The following is an 18336-nucleotide window of genomic DNA, read 5'->3' on the forward strand; positions in this document are numbered from 1 at the left end:
AAAGGCTCTGCGCATTCCTCTTTTGCCGAGGCCCTGCAGTAGGAGCGGCTTGCTCCTGGCTTGCTTGCTGCTTCTCCACAGTCTGCCCTCCAACTGAAATATTTAAAAAGTAACTCCAAAGGGAAACGTAAAACAACCATTTTATTCAATTATTGAAGTAACCTAGAAAAAGTGAAGCATTACAACGTAAATGGCATTTCTGAACATGTATCGGTCTACGCCGGGTAGGTCTATGAAGGCACTTAGAAGAACCAACACGCATGAACAGATCAATTCTAGCATATTCTTCTAATATAAATACTAAAAGACATGCATTGAGGCAGTGGTGAAAATACAGAATTGGCTTCTGGAAAAATGTCAATGCCTTTGCCGTATCATGTCACTGTTCTGCACGCTTCTGGAGCACACACAGTCTCTGTCTTCAGGGCTGTAGATTATTTAGACCCAGCAAGATACTGCAATCCAAAGCTCCCCATAGGCGTTTATATTTGGATAAAAGGACCCGTTGGTCAGATTGTCAAAACTATTAAAAGTTAATCCCTTCTTCTTCTGATAAAATAAAACATTTGAATAGGAAAGCTACGTTTTAAATTGGCTTGCATAAGCAAGAGTTAGAGTAATGGCCTAGGATTTACAGGACCATTCTTTTTTGTAATATATCAATGTTTTTCACTTTTAAAAAAATACAGTAGTAAAGACTTGAGGTATAACTTCAAAAAATACTTGGAAATCTTTTGCAGGAAAGTAGGTCGCTTCATTGGCTTTGGTTAAGGGCTTTCCCCCCCCCCCCTCCTTAGTTGTATGCAGTGACAGTTTTCTGGGTCTCTGAAGTTCTTTTGGGTGCAAAGATCGTTGTTTCTCGAAATAGCAGTTACTATTTCCTTGCTGCAAAGAGAAATTGAGATCTTTAGCATGTCAGGCGTGTAACTGCTGTCAGACAATAAAGAGGGGGTGGGTTTTCTTGTGCTTTACCTCCAGGGCAGTAGGGATAAACTGCGGTTATTCCGTAGAGATGTGATCGCTGCTCCGGAAGATACTCATCGGTAAAGGAGCCGGTTTCTTTATCAATGGCTATCACACCATCCCTGGGGATAAAAGAGGGAGAAATGCTTTACTCATCTATAAAACTTGGTGATTTGGTTTTTTTTTCCCCGTCTACGTGTATTTAAGAGCAGAGGCAGCGAAAAAGATTGGCCCGAACACCTGCAGAGCAAGTGGAAAGAAATTTGCCCCATAAAATCTACATCCAGCTCATTCAGTGCATTACTCTTTGGTGATAGAGTCACAGAGACAGCTTTCCAAGGAGAGATTATCGCCCTGAGGATCTCCTCCAAGTGTGGCGAGCATTTAAGTGTTTGTTGTAATCTGCTAAGATTTGATTGAAGTTTTGAGAGCTTCCAGCTGGAGTGGGAATAGAGGCGACTTCCCCAAGGGCCTTGGGTGGCAGCAGTGGAGAGGGAATGGCTGAGGACGGAATCTTTGGACTTGATCTAGATTCATCCATTTATGCCAAGTTTTATTGAAAATAAAAAAAAAAAAAACAACCCCAACCGCTATTTCTGTCCCTCCCAGGAAGCCGGGCTTGCTTCTAAACAACTGTTCCGCGCTGAGATTTACGGAATCACAGAATCACAGAATCTTAGTGGTTGGAAGGGACCTTTGAGATCGAGTCCAACCACATAAAAAAAAAAAAAAAACAAAAAAACCCACACAAAAAAAAGCACCCACCAACTAAACTCCACACCCACAACCCCACACACAACACCCCACCACAAACCAATAATCTTGGGCACTAGAGCATGCCCTGAAGAGCCATGTCTACACATTTCTTAAATACCTCCAGGGATGGTGACTCCACCAACTCCCTGGGCAGGCTGTTCCAGTGCCTGACCACTCTTTCAGTAAAGTAATTCTTCCTAATATCTAATCTAAATCTCCCTTGCCGCAGCTTCATACCGTTTCCTCTGGTCCTGTCGTTATTCCCTTGGGAGAAGAGGCCAACCCCTGCCTCTCTACAGTTTCCTTTCAGGTAGTTGTAGAGGGCAATGAGGTCTCCCCTCAGCCTCCTCTTCTCCAAACTAAACGTGCCCAGCTCCCTCAGCCTCTCCTCATAGGACTTGTTCTCCAGACCCCTCACCAGCTTGGTGGCTCTCCTCTGGACACGCTCCAGCACTTCAATGTCTTTCCTGTAGCGAGGGGCCCAAAACTGAACACAGTACTCGAGGTGAGGCCTCACCAGTGCCGAGTACAGAGGCATGATGACTTCCCTACTCCTGCTGGCCACGCTATTCCTGATACAAGCCAGGATGCCATTGGCCCTCTTGGCCACCTGGGCACACTGCTGGCTCATGTTAAGCCGGCTGTCCACTAACACTCCCAGGTCCTTTTCTGCCGGGCAGCTTTCCAGCCACTCAGCCCCAAGCCTGTAGCATTGCCCGGGGTTGTTGTGACCAAAATGCAGGACCCGGCACTTGGCCTTATTAAACCTCATCCCATTGGCCTTGGCCCATCAATCCAGCCTGTCTAGATCCCTCTGTAGAGCCTTCCGACCCTCAAGCAGATCAACACTCCCACCTAGTTTGGTGTCATCCGCAAACTTATTGAGGGTGCATTCAATCCCCTTGTCTAGATCATCAATAAAGAGATTGAACAAGACTGGCCCCAAAACTGAGCCCTGAGGGACACCACTGGTGACCGGCCGCCAACCAGATTTTGCTCCATTAATCACAACTCGCTGGGCACAGCCATCCAGCCAGTTTTTTTATCCAGCGGAGGGTACACTTGTCTATGCGGGTGTTACAAGCGGGTGTTGCTGAACGTGGCACAGCAGGAGACCCAAGAGAGCGCTCTGGTGAGGTGCCGGGACTGGGGACCAGGGAACAGGCTGGGGACAGTGTTTATTCCCCCCCCCTCTGGCTCGAAGTCCCCCCCCAAGCTGCTGCCTAGTGTGACTCCAGCAGGGAGTGGCGGAGGCCGAGGAACTGCCAAGCGCAGCGTTCCCGGCCGCGGGAAGGAGTGTGTTTTCTTCCCTTACCGTCTCCAGTCGGTGTGGTAGAAGTGATTGGCGTAACTGATGATGCTGAAGGGGTAGTTGAGGTTGTTCTGTATGACACGCCGGCCCGCGCCGTCGGGGAATGTGCACTCCAGGTGCTTCGTTCCTTTTTTTAAACACAAGACAGTTAGCGGGCCATAAAAAAAACCCAAAAACCAAAAAAACACAAACCCTCACCAAACGCATTCTTTGGATTCACTAAATTTTGAAACAGCTGCCCAGCCTAAGGGTGTAGAAGCAACTCATGCTGTGAGTCCCCCAACCCCATCACACCAAGTCTTTCGGGGCAGGACAGTGGAAGGGGGCAGAGAAGCCCACAGGTAGCAATGGCGTAAAGCCATCTATTGGGGAAGACTGGGGACACCTTATCGCAGCCTTTCAGTCCCTAAAGGGGGCCTACAGGAAAGCTGGGGAGGGACTCTTGATCCTGTGGATCCTGTGGAGCCATGGGACGAGGGGGAACCGTTTTAAACTGACAGAGGGGAGATTTAGATGAGATCTGAGGAAGAAATTCTTGGCTGTGAGGGTGGTGAGCCCCTGGCCCAGGTTGCCCAGAGAAGCTGTGGCTGCCCCATCCCTGGAGGTGTTCAAGGCCAGGCTGGACGGGGCTTGGAGCAACCTGGGCTGGTGGGAGGTGTCCCTGCCCAGGGCAGGGGGTTGGAACCAGATGATCTTTAAGGTCCCTTCCAACCCAAACCATTCTGTGATTCTATATAACTGGTTTCTCCCTCTGGAGGCTTCGCGTGTCGTAGTCTGACTGGTCCTGGGTGAAATTACCTGCGTCTGCCCAACAGAGGAGCTTGGAGAAGGGGTCGAAGGTCAGGCCATTGGGCAAACCGATGTCCTTGTTCACCAGGACCCTCCTGTTGGCTCCGTTGACAGTGGAAGTTTCAATTTTGGGTGCTTCACGATTCCAGTCCGTCCAGTAAAGGTTGCTTGGGAAATAATCATATGAACAAACAGGACACGCAACAGTAAGGAATGGTAGGAGATGATTGGCTTGGCTCTCTGTTACTGGTTCTTGTCAGGAGAGATGCCTGGCTCTCCCCCTGAAGGGTGCCTGAGATAAATCTTTATTTGATTTGAAAAAAATCTCTAAAAGAAAACCAGAATGATTATGTCAAACATGTTTACGACCCAAACTGTAGCTCCTAGACGAGGGCGAGTCTTAGGAGTAGCACATTTTGTATCGCAACAGCACCCTAGAGGCACGGCTTGTGTTTTCCAACGCCAGGCGTGTTTCAAAGCTTTTAAAAATAATATACATCCTGACACTGAAACAGCAGGTTTGGCCAAATCCTGAATTATTAAATAAAAGAGGAGGTGGGGAACAGAGCCAATCCCTCCTACGGGGTGTGCACTGTAGGAGAGCTGCTCCCAGGGTCAGGATGGGGCCTCAGCCACCACCGCGTGTGTCCAACTTGCACCTTGCAAATCCCTGCATGCAAATCCCTTCGGAACTGCTGCTGCTCACCCTCGGACGGGGTCCACCGTGATGGCCCGGGGGTTGACGAGCTCCGTATCGAAGAGCACCCGTCGCTCAGAGCCATCCAGCCGGGCTCGCTCAATCTTATCCAGGCCACTATCAGTCCAGAATATGGCTCGGCGCAGGTGGTCCACTGCTAGCCCCTCGGGGCTGATGAGACCTGCCAGAGGGACAGACGTGGTTGGTGGCTGGGGACATGAAGCTCCTGGACCTGTCACAGTGCCCAGACCCGCCTGACCCGCAGCCAAGGGATGCGAGCGCGGATAGAGGACCCCAAAGCAGGACAGCCCCAGCGCTGCGATGGCCACGGAGTGGTGTGGACCCGCCGATGTGGCTTTGGGCGGATGTCACTGGTGATGGGAACGCACCCGAGTTGATAATGGTCTCTGGCTCAGAGCCTGGCTCCAGACTCGCCCGGCTTATGGTCCGTCCGGCCACATCAGTCCAATAGATTGTCTTCTCCCGGCAGTCATAGTCGATCCCCACCACGATGGAGCCCTGCCAGGGTTGGGAAAGGGACATGGGGTGAAATCCTGCCTGGGCCATCGCCAGGAGGCTCAATGAGCACCGTTAGCCCCCCAGCCGGCACTGGGAGCACTCTGCAAGGTGCAAGAACAGGGCATGACGCTCAAATCCCTTTTTCCCCAGCAAATCCCAACACCGAGGGGTTCCTACTTCGCCCCCCGCCCCCCCCCGCCTCGGCTGAATCCTGCAGCAGAGGTTTTCAGGCCAGCTGTCGCAGGCACACACCCACGTCCAGATGGGTTTGGAACCCTTTGGCTGAAGGAGAGACAGCTCCAAGAGCCAAGCCAGCCCGAAGGAATGACCTTCAGGATGGGGAAAGGGAATACTTGGCAAGGTGTTTGGGTTCCCCGGGGTTCAGGGAGGGTAGTGGCCTGGCTTGCAGCGTTCCTCTCCCTCGGTCTGGCCTGGCTGGAGATGGACATGGCCACGCTCCAAGAGGAGTCCCAGGAAGGGAAAAGTTTTACAGTAGAGACGTGCGGCTGGCAGTCCGGGGGACCATGACAGATGGCCGGGGGACCTCTGCGAGCACCCGTGCTCCTTCGCTTCACAGGCAGCCCCTGGCTGTGACCTATCCCTCTGCTGGGGACGGCTGGAGGAAGAGGGGAGAGCTCTCCTCCTCCATCTCAGCTCCAAGGCATGGCCAGCATCCCCACAAACCAACAGCAACCTTCAGGAGGCGACCCCTCAAACCATCACAGCTCAAGACAAGAGTGGTCCAGGGAGATGCGGGACACGGAGTCGCAGCATCAGCCTGTCCCTAAGTCCCTCCGCTGGTCCTGCACCCCGACCCCGGCGCTGGAGATACTCTACATGCAGGGAGAGCAGGGTCTTCGCCGCCTCCTTCTGCAGCCGCGTGCCGTTGAGCGGGAGGTAGCCGATCTGCTGTCCCTGAGCGTAGAGCAGAAAGGTCCCCGTGGCCGGTGGTGACACATCGGGCCGGGGTGAGGGCCGGACGCTGGGCGGCGCGACGCTAGGGAGACCTGGCACATAAATGGGGGGGGCGCATGGAGAGAGATGGCTCGGGGAGCATCAGCCCCTCGGCTCTGCACCCGAGGGTGCGGTGCAGCTCCAGGAGGCCATGCTGTGGCAGATGGACTGGGGGGGGGGGATGTGTGTGTCACACTCGGGGTGCCGAGCTCTTACACGGCGGGGTGCTGCCAGGCTCCGAGCGCGTGCCCTGGATCTCCCTGCCGCCCTCGTCCACGCACCAGCAGTACCCGCTGTCCCCGTGGCACTGCAGCGGGGTGAACTCTCCCCCCCGCCTCGCACTGCGGCACGTACTGGTCGCGGCGGGGGCTGCCGCCGTAGTGCTCCAGCAAGCTCTGCCGCCAGCGCTCGCACATGGTGCGGGGCCGCTCCGTGGGCTCTGGCGTGGGGAGGGCAACAGTCACCCTCCCCGTATGCAAGTTTGGGGGACTCAGGGCTTTGCCGGAGCCCCCGGGTCCCCCTCTCCTTGCTGGGCGCCCCTCCATGCTAAGGCTGCTGGAGGAGCACCATGGGGTTGGGGTGCTATGGGGAGGGGACGGCACAGACCTGGGTTCCCGCAGCGTGGCGGCGTGCTGCCCGGCGCCGTCCGTGTGCCAGCGATCTCCTGCCCCGCAGCATCCACGCACCAGCAGTGCCCGGTGCTGCCGTGGCACTGCAGGGGCCGGTACCGACCCTCCTCGTCGCACTGGGGCACGTGCCCGTCGCCCACAGGCGAGGGTCCCGGTGGCACCGCCCGCGGGTAGAGCCGCTCGTGTTCACAGGGGGTCAGCCGCTGGATGGCCTCTGCCGGCAGCAAATGCCCCCGCCCCCGGCTCAGGGGGTGCCGCGCAGCTCCCCTGGACCCACTTGGCCGCCCCAGTTTGGCCCCGCTTCACCCAGGGCTGCGGGTGGTGGGTGACACTCTGCCGGCACCACCTGGTCTCCCCCCTTGGGGCAGGGGCTGGGGGCTGCCCCTCTGCAGCCCCCCGCTCGGCACCCCATGGCTGTCCCCTCCATGGCAAGGTGACACAGGAGGTGCCCCCATGGACATTGCTACCGTAACCACCATGGGCCAGGGCGCCCTAAAGGCCCAGCAGCCCCCTGAGGTGCCCAACCACCCGTTTGGCACCCAGGCCATGGCAGAGAAGCCCCCAGCCAGGCGGGTGGGCAGAGAGCCCCCTCCGTGGGCCGCAGCCCCCCTGACCCCACTCTGCTGGTGACAGCTGGGCGGGATGGGCAGGGACAGGCAGGGCTCTGCCTCTCCAGCATCCTCTCAACACCCTCCGCCACGCAACACAACCCAGGGCATCTCCGGTGCCTGCCAATCCCATCGGATGCCAAGGAGATGCCCAAGGCCCCATCCCACCTCCCTTCGCCCCCTCGGAATGGCACAGACCTGGGTTCCCACAGCGTGGTGGCGTGCTGCCCGGCGCCGTCCGCGTGCCGGCGATCTCCTGCCCCGCGGCGTCCACGCACCAGCAGTGCCCGGTGCTGCCGTGGCACTGCAGGGGCCGGTACCGACCCTCCTCGTCGCACTGGGGCACGTGCCCGTCGCCCACGGGCGAGGGTCCCGGCGGCACCGCCCGCGGGTAGAGCTGCTGGTGCTGGCAGGGCGTCAGCCGCTGCGTGCTCCCTTCCGCCATCGGGACAGCCAAAAGAACGGCAGAGTGAGGACGGTGGAAGCCACCCTGGGCAGAGCCGGTGCGGTGGCAAGCTGGGCATCCTTACCATATGCGCACTGGAAGCCATCGCCCTCGTAGCCGGGCTGGCACCGGCAGGAGAAGGAGCCTGGCGTGTTGTAGCAGGTGGCAGCCGGGTGACACGGGTTTTCGGCGCACTCGTCCACGTCTGTGCACGGGGAGGATGGGAATCAGCCAGGCAGGGCACCCCGGCACGGTGCCACCCCGCGGTCCCTCCCGTGCCCCCTGTACCGGCGCAGTGGATGCCGTCGCCGCTGTACCCGGGGAGACACTCGCAGGCAGGGCGTCCCCCGGCGCGGGGCAGGCAGCGCGCCCGGTCCCCCGGCGCGCAGGGGTTCCTCCCGTCCTCGCAGGGGTCGCTCGCTGCGGGGACAGAGGGGTGAGGAGGTGGCCGGGGTGAGCCCCACAGGGCAGAGGGATGGGGGAGATCCCGAGCCGTGGGGCTGTCACTTACGCACACACGCCTGCCCGTCCTCCGCCAGCCGGTACCCGCTGCGGCACTCGCACCGGTAGCTGCCCGGCACGTTCAGGCAGAGGGTGAAGGGGCCGCACTGGCTCAGGCCCTCCGCGCACTCATCCACGTCTAAAAGGGGAGACACCGGGCACCCCAGTGGTGGTGGGACACCCCCAGTTTTGGCGTCCGACTGCTCCCGGTCTAGGGGAGACATCCCGCCCCAAGCTGCCCGTCCCATGTCTCCACTTCCCCGGCAGCCCCCCAGCACCCTGCCTCAGTTTCCCCCTGTGATTCACCCAAATCCTCGGTGCAGCTCCAGGAGCTCTTGAGCCTGCGGGTGCTGCGATGCTGTTGCACGTCCCAGCACCCCAAACGGCTGTGGCCACCACGGTGCCCCGTGGGGGACGGGGTGCACTAGCCTTCCCCCCCCGACACCCGTCCGCAGCCCCCGCTCACCTCGGCAGCCCCGGCCGTCTCCGCGGTACCCGGCCGGGCACTCGCACGTGTACTCCATCCCCGCACCGGGCTGGCAGCGTGCCGTCGCCTCGCAGGCGTGTGTGTTATCGTGGCACGGGTTCACCGGGGGATTCTCGACATCGTCTGCAGGCAAGGAGGGGACGGACGTTAGCGGGGAAAAGGCCTGGGAGACACGGGGAAGAGGGAATGGCTGTTCCCACTTAAAGAATCACAGAATGGTTTGGGTGGGAAGGGACCTTTAAAGGCCACCTATGGCCCTGCCATGAGCAGGGACATCTTCAACTCGATCAGGTTGCTCAGAGCCCCATCTGGAATGTTTCCAGGGACGGGGCATCTCCCACCTCTCTGGGCAACCTGGGCCAGCATCTCGCCACCCTCGGCGTAAAAAGTTTCTTCGTTATATCTGGTCTAAATCTTCCCTCTTTCAGTTTAAAACCACTACCCCTCGTCTTATCGCAACAGGCCCTGCTAAAAAGTCTGTCCCCATCTTTCCTGTAAGCCCAACACAGGCGTCACCGCTGCACCCTCATCCCGCGCAGGCACCCACGGCCATGTACCCGGTGCCACCCCTCCTGCAGCCGTCCCAAACCCCTCTTTTTTGGCTGTTTTTGGGCAAAGCGAGCAACGCTGCAGCCTCTGGGAGCGGGCGGGGGGACGGCAGCATCCCCCAGACGGAGCTCACCTGGCGCCGAGCCGACACGGGCGGCCAGGGCGTAGCGCAGGACGTGCTCGTGGCCATCGTAGAGGGCGAAGGCACGTGTCACGCTGAGCCGCTGCCGGGCGGGCAGGCGGGCGTGCGGGCAGCCGGCCAAGGTGATGTTCTGGTGCAGGCGGTAGGACAAGGTGTGGTTGGCCGTCCCGGCGGCCAGGACGTACTCCCGGTGAGCAGAGGACATCACGGCTGCGGGACAGCAAGAAAAACCCCATGGGATGAGAGGGGGGAAAACGGGCTTCAGCATCGGCGTCTCTCGGATGTTGGGAACGGCAGTGGTTTTGGGCAGCTCCAAGTGGGGGCACGCAGCAATGGGGATGCAAGAAGCCGAGCATGGGGGTGAGCATGGGCTCCTACCTGAGCTGGAGTAGTGGTAGAGCTCCTTGTAGGGAGCAATGTGGACGGTGACGTTCTCCGGGAGAAACGGCACCTGGCCCTGGATGTGGGTCTTAAGGCTTAAGTAATTGTCCGGCCCCAGGCCCTCGGCCGTCTGAGTGATGTGGACCTTCTCCTCCCCGGGGTAGAAGGTCACCTCCAGGCTCTGGGTGAATTCAGCGCCTGGGCAGGAAAAGGGAACATTCGGTTGTAGGATTTTTAGGGATACGTTCCCCAAAGCATCCTTCCGGGCTCCTCCGGCACACCCGCGAGGGAGGCGACGGCCAGCTGAACGGGGGGAGGTCATCGGAGGAGCCCAAGCCACGCGTCACCCCGCATCTGCGCCAGGCCACCCCACGGGGAGCCATGTCCCTCGGAGCAACGGGCCATGGTGGTGGCACATCCCGCGCCCCCGCTCACCCGTGATGCTGAAGCCGTTCTCGGAGCCGGGCTCCTCCAGGGCGAAGAGCCAGGCGAAGAGCCCTCCGACGGGCAGGAGGGGCAGGAGGGCACGGGCAGCGGGCTGGGGCACCCCGCTGATGGCCGTGTAGGTTCGGCCGTCGCTGCCCACGATGTAGGCGTGAAGATCCACGTCCTGGAAGCGGACGGACGCCCGTCCCACCGTCAGGCTCCCGCTCACCTTCCCGTTGAGGCGATGCACGGCCCCTGGGCAGGGAGATGGGCACCCCTGGCAGCGGCCACCCAGGCATGGGGCACCCATCCCCGCCACCCGCCCCACGTACCTTCGGGCAGGCACTGCCGCCCGTTGCCGTAGTAGGTGGCCCGGCAGTGGCAGCAGAAGCCGGCGGCGTAGTCGGTGCAGAAGGCATGCGGGGAGCAGGTCCCGTGGTGCCGGGCGCACGTCTCCCTGCTGGCCGCGCTGTAGGTGAACCCTGGGGCCGAGGGGAAAGGGTTGGGGACACGGGGTCCAAGCCACCCTTCCTCAGGGTGGGCACCATGCCACCCCCGGTCCCAAAAACACCCTGGGGAGAGTGGACAGCCGGCTGCAGCGATTCCCAAGAAAGCCGCCCCAGGATGCTGAGGGTGTCAAACCTGTTGCCTGATTTCAGGCAGAGCTGACAGAGGGCGAGAGATCGAATTCCTGCGTATTTTTGGGACACAGACAAAAAGACGGGGCTTTGCTCCCCCGGACACATGCCACGGCGGCTCCCCAGCCCTGGCCCCATGCCAGGACATGTCCCCTGAGCTTCCCATCCCCATTCCCGGAGCTTCCTTCCTTGCAACACGGGACAGAGCGGCGGCAAACCCAGTGCGCGGGGCCGTATGGCTCCAGCAGCCCCTTGGCAGCGGGATTTGGCCGGGAGGAACGGAGCTGGAAGGGCAGCAGCTTTGCAGGAGCGATGCCAGCCCTCGCTCAGCTCCAGCCCCAGCTGCTCGGGAAGGGATGAGCTTGCAGCAAAGAGGGCCTTTTTTTTTTTTTTTTTTTTTTTTTTTCTTTTTTAGGGAGCTGCCCGCCACGAGACGTGTCCCCGTCACTCACCGTCGGGGTTAAAATGCACGTCCTCCTCCACGCCCACGCCGTGATGGCCGGAGCTGTAGGAAGAGGGGTTGGCAGAGTAGCTCTGCCAGGCTCCGCTGTCCCCGGCGGGGTACAGCCGGTGGCTCTGCTCCCGCCCTGGGGACGCCGGCAGCCCCTTGGGGACGACGCCCGGCAGCGCCGGGGCGCGGGGCGGGTGGTGGGGATGCGATGGCGTGACCCCTGAGCCCTGGCGCGCCGGCAGCTCCGGGGACGCGTGGTCGGCATGGCGGGGGGGCGGTGGCGCGATGCACGGGGCTCTGCGGCACACGGGGGATGGGTTCCCCGCCGCCCCCCGGCTCCACGTGCTCCAGGGGGGCCACGCTGCCCACGTGGAAGACCCACACGCCGGGTACCCCCGCGTTGCTCTCCCTGCAGGACAGCAGCACACACACACGTCCATCACAGCCGTGGGGGGAAACCCACCCCAAAGGTGTCCCCCCCACCACTCCCGGTCCCCTAACCACGGACCCACAAATCCCAAAAAGCTCCCTTGCATGTGGGGCTGAGCACCCCCTCCCGGTGCAACCCATCACCCCCAGCTCACTCCCCTCCTTCTTCCAGCCTTTAAAAGGCTCTGGGAACTTGGAGAAGGCGACCCTGCTGCCCCTGCCTGCCCCACACATCCTCCCCCCAGCCCCAGCCCCACGCACCGCTCCAGCTGCCTCAGAGCCTGCTCGCTGCTGGCCAGGCTGTGGAAGAGCGCGTCCCTCTTCGGGTCATCGCCGTCCCCCCAGCTGAAGCCCACCCTGGCCGGCAGCTCCAGCTGGACGTTGTAGGACTCCTTGGGTCGCGTCCCCAGGAACTGGAGGCCGCCGTCGGGGTAGAGGAAGATGGCGTAGGTGTCCTCATCGTTGTAGGCTATGACCGCCTGGAAGGTGTTGAGCTGCCGAGGGGAGAGCGGGACAGACGGACATCATGGAAGGGCAAGACCCCAGTGGAGGACTGAGACAGGGAAGGGGACTGGGGACGTGACAGCCACCCACCCCCCCACCCCTGCACACAGCAGGGCATGGAAGCCCCCCAAAAGAGCCCTCCAGCAGCCTGCAGACACCTCCTGAGGAAGAGCAGGGGCTGCTCGAGCACGGCCAAACCGCGGCGCAACGTGCTGGGCAGATGCACAGCATCCTCCCCGGGGAGCCCAGGACACAGCCAGGCCACCCCCCCCTCCGCCCCCCACCTCAGCCACTTGGCCGCAGGGGTGTCCCTCGGAGCTGCCACACAGGGCGGTGACAGCCCCGTGCCGTGCCCAGGAGCCCCTCGCTCCCATCGCCAGCAGCCCCCGCTCCGTCCCATCAGCACCGGAGGAAAACCTGCAAACCGCACCCCCCCCCCCCCCCCGCCTCCCCGCCCCCCCCAGCCCTGAGAACTGTTTTAGCTTGGTTTCCTCAGGAAAAAAACCCATGCGTGTGCTGCCGCCTTCCCCACACCCATACGTCCCGCTATAGGCACGCTGGCTGCCTGCCCTGCCAGCTCGGGGGCCGCGCCGGGGAGCGGGACCGTGGCCATAACCCACGGATGGGCCGGCTGCGGGACGAGCACAACCCTTACGAGCCACCGGAGAATCCACACGCATTTCCCCCCCCGCCCCCTCCCTGGTCGCCCTGAAACCAACACGTGCCCCCCAGCATACGTCCCGCTCCCCAGATAAATCGCTATAAGCGCACAGGAGCAGCTCTTCCCGAGGAGATGGTTAAGGTTGCCCGAGCCTAGGAAAAATGATGAAATTCCCAGTTTCACCCCCCGAGCAGCTGGGGTGGGGGCTCCCCCCCTCCACACCAACCCCCCCCCCCAGCCCAGCCCTGCCCTGCCTGTCCCCGCAGCGCCAGCCCCAGTTTTGGGGGCATCGCAGGGTTTCCCCCGGCGGCCCCGCGGGGTATAAAGAGCCTTGTTGTGTGCGTCGCACGCTCGGGCATTCAGAGACCCCCCCACGCAAAGGCGGCCAAAAAGCTGGGGCAGGGGGGGGAATAACACGCCCCCCCCCCCCCCGGGGTTGGATTCCTCCCCCACGCAGCCAAGTCACAGCAGCAGCTGCGGGGCTCATTTTGCCTTGCGGTTGGGGGGCGGGGGGGACACACGACCCGCTGGGTGACAGTGCCGTGGTGGCATCGGAGGGCAGAGGGAGGGGGGGGGCCAACCCTTCCCCCCCCCACCACGCACACACTACCCTTTTGCTCCCTGCAAAGGGCAAATTCCAGCCCAAAGGGCAATTTTTGCTCTCGCAGAAGCGGGGTCAGCTCTCGCCCCACTCCGCAGCCCTGGAAAAATGTCACCGCAGGGACTATGAGCGCGTCCTCAAGGAGCTGGAAGGGACAGGGCAGCGCTGCCGGGGTCCCGGAAGGGCAGGACCCCCAAGGCTGGGAGAGGAGGGGAAGCCTCTAACCCCCTCTAAACCCCCCCCCCCCTCATCTTAACCCAAGTTTCTGCTTTCGAAGCTCAAAAAGGATGAGCCGTGACTTTCCAAAGCCGGGGGTAAATGCTTCGAGGTCAATCCGGGTTCTGAGCAGCGGGAGGGCAGCGTTTCAACAAACGGCATATTTTGTAAAGAAAAAAAAAAAAAAAAAAAGTGGCGTTTGGGGAGGGGTTTTTTAGCAGTTTTGGCTAAAGGGGAGTTCAGCAAAGCACAGGCACAAGCTGCATTTCAGCGCGGCTTGAATGAAGCTTTCCCCGGAGCCGCTCGTTTCCAAGCGAGACCGGTTTCATTTTAAAACTTGATCCAACTCCTCAGAGGGGGGGGGGGGGGGTGAACAAAACCATAAAAAATAAACCAACCCCAACAACTGGGGAGAGAAGAGGAGGCTGCGTTTTCGATGGCTGCGAGGTCGCTGCGAGGCCCCTGATGGCATCTCTTCAGCTGCTTTCCCAAGTTTTAAATTAGAGGAAAAAATGTGCGTTGTTCCCTTCCAAACCTCAATTTCTTCCCCTGCTTGGCTTCTCTCTCAGCAACCCACTACTGAAGGGCCCCGGAACGGGGGGGACGGCTCCTGGTGGCCCATGGGGACCTGGTGGCTGTTGATGGGGCCTTGGGTTCAGCCCCCGCCCCCACGGCGGTGCGAGCCCGTCACCCATCGCGTGGCTCTGGGTATCCATCACCCGACTTTTCCCTCTCGCAGCTCCGTCGCATTCAGCTCGTTTCGAGAAGCCCGTCCTGCCGGCAGAGCGTCACCGTCATCTCCTCGGCACGTCGTCAGCCTAACGCGACAGCTCCTGCCCCAGCAGCGGATCCAGCGTTTTCAGGGAAAGGCAGCGCTGTAGGTCCACCCACGCAGGAGCCTTATCAGCCCGCGGGCGGAGAGCACAGGTCACCTCCCGGACCTGGCGGGCCACCTACGAGCTTGTTTTCCAGACACAAAATCAACCCACGGTGGAAACTCTAAAGCCGGTTCCTCGCCGCTGGCATTAATAAACTTGCGGGCAGAAGGAAGGACCAGCCTCAAGCCACCGGCAAAAGGTCTGGAGCCTGATGGGTGACCTGGGACACGGCTCTCCCCACCCAACTCTGCCCTTCAAATCCAGAGCCACCAGCACTGAAAAGCTTTGCCTGAAAAGCAGGGAAAAGCCTGAGCGCTGCCAAGCACGGAGTGGAAAGCAACCTCTAAACTTCTTCTGCCCATCAGCAAAGCCAAGAGGCCCACCGCCACCGCAGCTCTGAGCAGAGAGGAGAAGCTCCATGTCTCCCCCCGATGCTCATCCAAGGCTGGACCCACCATCCAGCTGCCCGGAAAGAAGAGACCGAGCATTTGGGATGCTCATCCTCTCATGACATGTAGGATGGGCGTCCGACCTCAGCCCATTGGCCTCACCTTCTTGGAGGGCTCGGTGTCCTGCGAGAGCTCCTGGTAGGCACCCACGTCCTCCCAGGTGGCGATGAACGCATTGGTGGGCACAAAGGAGCCGGCGGTGCGGGGGAACCCAGCCTGGATGTAGCCCGCTGCCTGGCCCAGCACGGCCGGAGAGTCGTCTTGCCGGTAGTAGATGTTCCCTCTGTCATCGGAGGTGTCCAGGTCGGCCAGGAAGGGAGCGATGACGGGGAAGTCTGTGGGGAAATCGTCATCCACGTACTGGGTCTCCCTGGGGAAATCCTGGGTGGAGATGACCCCGTTGGTCCCCACCTGCAGGGAGAGCGGTGCAGGGTGCTCAGGAGCTGCAGAGGTGCCTCCACCATGTGTCCCCCCACCATGTCCCCCCCCTCCCCGAGCCCTGAGGCCGCGTGGCCCCATCCGGCCAGGGAGAAAACAAAGACCTCGGGCTTCTCCATCCCCCAGAGAGCTGCAGCTCAGGGGCCATCCCAGCTGCAGCCGCTGCTGGCGGGGAAACAGCTGCGAAGGAGAAAGCCCTCTTGTTCCTCTGCAGCCGGAGCCACCGGGCACGGGACAGTGGGAGCAGGGTGGAGGGGGAAAAGGGATGGATGGTGAAAAGACACGTGTGGTGGTGCAGCCAGGACACGTATGGAGGGGCAGGGGTGAAGGAGGAAGGGGAGCTGGGTGTTGAGGGGAATGGCTGGGGAGAAAGGGGGCGAGTGGGAGGAGGGATGGAAAGATCAAGGGGGGAAAAGATAGAAGGAGAGAGGGATGGTGGGACAGAGGGATGGAGAGGAGGAGGGTGAGAAGATGGAGAGACAGGGAGGGACGGAAGGAGGGAGGGATAGAAGGAGGGGGGGAGGAATAGAAGGAGGGTGGGAAGGAGGGAGCGAGGGAGAGATAAAAGGAGGGAGGGAGCGATAGGATGGAGGGAGGGAGGGATAGGAGGGAGAGAGGAATAGCAGAGTGGAGGGAGGGATAGAAGGATGGAGAGAGGGACAGAAGGATGGAGACAAGCATGGAAGGATGGAGAGAAGCATGGAAGGATGGAGGGAAGGATGGAAGGATGGAGGGAAGGATGGAAGGGTGGAGGGAGGGATGAAAGGGTGGAGGGAGGGATGAAAGGGTGGAGGGAGGGATGGAAGGAGGGAGAGAGGGATGGAAGGAGGGAGAGAGGGATGAAAGGGTGGAGGGAGGGATGAAAGGGTGGAGGGAGGGATGGAAAGGTGTAGGGAAGGATGGAAGGGTGGAGAGAGGGACAGAAGGATGGGGAGAGGGATAGCAGGATGGAGGGAGGGAAGGAGGGAGGGATGGGAAGATGGAGGGACGGAGGGAGATGATGGAGAGGAGGAAGGGGGGCCGGGGGGAGGAGGGGACTCACGTAGAGGCGGCGGGCGGCGCGGCCGTAGAGGCGCAGGGCCCGGCGGAGCGGTAGCCCGGGCGAGCTCTCGTCGTCGCCGGGCCGCAGCCGGGCATCGCCGCGGGCCGGGCCGTGCGGCAGCAGCCCCCGGCGGGGCAGGGCTGTCCCCACCGCCACCACCGCCGCCGCCACCACCATCACCGCCAGCCGCATCCCTCCGCCGGCCCGCGGGGCTCCCACCCCCTCCCCGGCCCTCGACGGCACCCACGGGGCGAAGCGGAGCGGAGGAGCGGAGCGGACCCGACGGGACGGCCCCGACCCGGCGGAGGGAACCGGAGCCGGCGGGGCGGGACGGGGCGCGCCGTGGCGGGGGCGGGACCAGCCCGCCATTGGATCCCCCTGCCCCGGCCCCGACCAATCGAGGCTTACCCCAAAATCCGCCCCGGGATGCGACACACCCCCCCCCCACACCCCAACCCCACCTCCGCCGCCCCCGCCGGGCTGGGTACCACGGCGGCATCCCGGGGTTGGGGGCAGAGCGGGGATCCCCTCCCCCCGCCTCTCTCCCCTCCGTGCCCCGCCGCTCCCCGGGGCCCCGCGTCCCCCCTCTCCCCGCCGCCGCGACGCCCCCGGAGCCGGGCCCGCGGCCAGGAGGGGTCGGGACCGGAGCGTGGGCGAGAGGCCCCGGCCATTCCCCTCGGTTCCCCTTGAGCCGTGACTCCGTATCGGCAGGGGACAGGGCTGGGGGTTGGTTGGGGGGGGGGGGGTGGGTGGTGCGTGGAAAGCTGGAACAGCCACCCGGCCAAAATCACGTCGTGCGGCTCGAGCGGTCGCCGCTGTTTATCCTTTCTCAGACCCATCGTCCGCCTTCTCCATCCTGAGAAGTCTGGGGGAAGGGGGGGGGGTCAATGCTTGGAGGAGGGGCAGCTGGAGGGGCTCCTTGGCTTTGTTTCGGGGTGTTGGGGTGAAAGGACACCCCCCCCCCCCCACCACCACCAAATCCAAGCAGCCGGACTCACGGAGTGCTCCTGGAAATCCAGGCTGGGAGCGGCCAAAAGCTCCGCTCCATCTTCTTGGAGCCCTTCCCGCTTCCCGGGCCCCGGGCCAGCGTTTAGTATCGCATCTGTCCCAAAACGTATACATGCCCCAGGAATGCCAGATAACAAGGAGAGAAGTGTCAAACCCCGTGGGCTGGTGAGAGAAATAAATCAGGGACACATTCATGGCATTCCCAGCAGGAATCCTCGCAAGGGAAGCAGCTGGATGCTCTCCACCCTCTCCCTGTTGCGGTGATGGGGGACATGTCACTGTGGCCACTGTCCCCTCTATCCTGGAAAGCAGCTCCTGCCCATCCTGGGACCAGGGATGAGCTGGTTTGGAAGCCCATCTTGTCCTGGCGAGTGTGACCGCAGGGGCCGCATCCGGACTGGCTTCCGCCTCCCCCCCCTCTTGGCTGCAGTCATCTCGTCGGCTCCAGCCCTTGGAGGGAGACTCCTTGCCTGGCCATGGAAAACCATTAGGGCTTCGAGCCGGGTTCAGGCCAGCTGGACGCTGTCCTCAGCCTTCGAGGAGTTCCCCGTGCCAAAAAAAAAAAAAAAAAAAAAGGCTTTTCTTTGAAGCTCAAACATCCCTCGGGCTCTCCGGGGAAATCGGGCACCGCGAGGGGCCGACAGCCCCTCTGCCACTCCTCCCCCCCCCCCCACCTCTCCTCCAGGGTCCCATCCTGCAGCGGGGACAAATCCACCTTGTCCCTCGAACACCCTCATGCACCCAAGCGTCTGTCCCGAGGGCGATACGCCTGCGAAAGGGGCCCTGAGGACCCTCTGCCGCATGGAAGGGGCAGCTGCCAGGCTTTCGGCACAATCTTTAAAAACTGCTTTTTTACCACCTCC

The 18336-nt window shown here is 61.5% G+C and overlaps 1 protein-coding gene across 1 annotated transcript; it reads right to left on the bottom strand.

Moving 5' to 3' along the window:
* Positions 1 to 123: 123 nt before the first annotated feature.
* On the bottom strand, positions 124 to 16778 carry NID2 (nidogen 2). The gene is given in 24 exon segments (XM_054199438.1): positions 124 to 885; positions 973 to 1085; positions 3035 to 3158; positions 3830 to 3987; positions 4527 to 4698; positions 4907 to 5036; positions 5874 to 6043; positions 6207 to 6321; positions 6323 to 6429; positions 6597 to 6833; positions 7426 to 7662; positions 7758 to 7877; positions 7961 to 8092; positions 8184 to 8312; positions 8640 to 8783; positions 9343 to 9561; positions 9730 to 9930; positions 10168 to 10413; positions 10491 to 10640; positions 11249 to 11531; positions 11533 to 11656; positions 11938 to 12170; positions 15088 to 15396; positions 16466 to 16778. Coding segments are annotated over 24 exon segments (4056 nt in total). The 5' UTR covers positions 16658 to 16778; the 3' UTR covers positions 124 to 874.
* Between the last annotated feature and the right edge of the window lie 1558 nt (positions 16779 to 18336).

Source organism: Rissa tridactyla, chromosome 4 (assembly GCF_028500815.1).
Source record: "Rissa tridactyla isolate bRisTri1 chromosome 4, bRisTri1.patW.cur.20221130, whole genome shotgun sequence".
Lineage (NCBI taxonomy): Eukaryota > Metazoa > Chordata > Aves > Charadriiformes > Laridae > Rissa > Rissa tridactyla.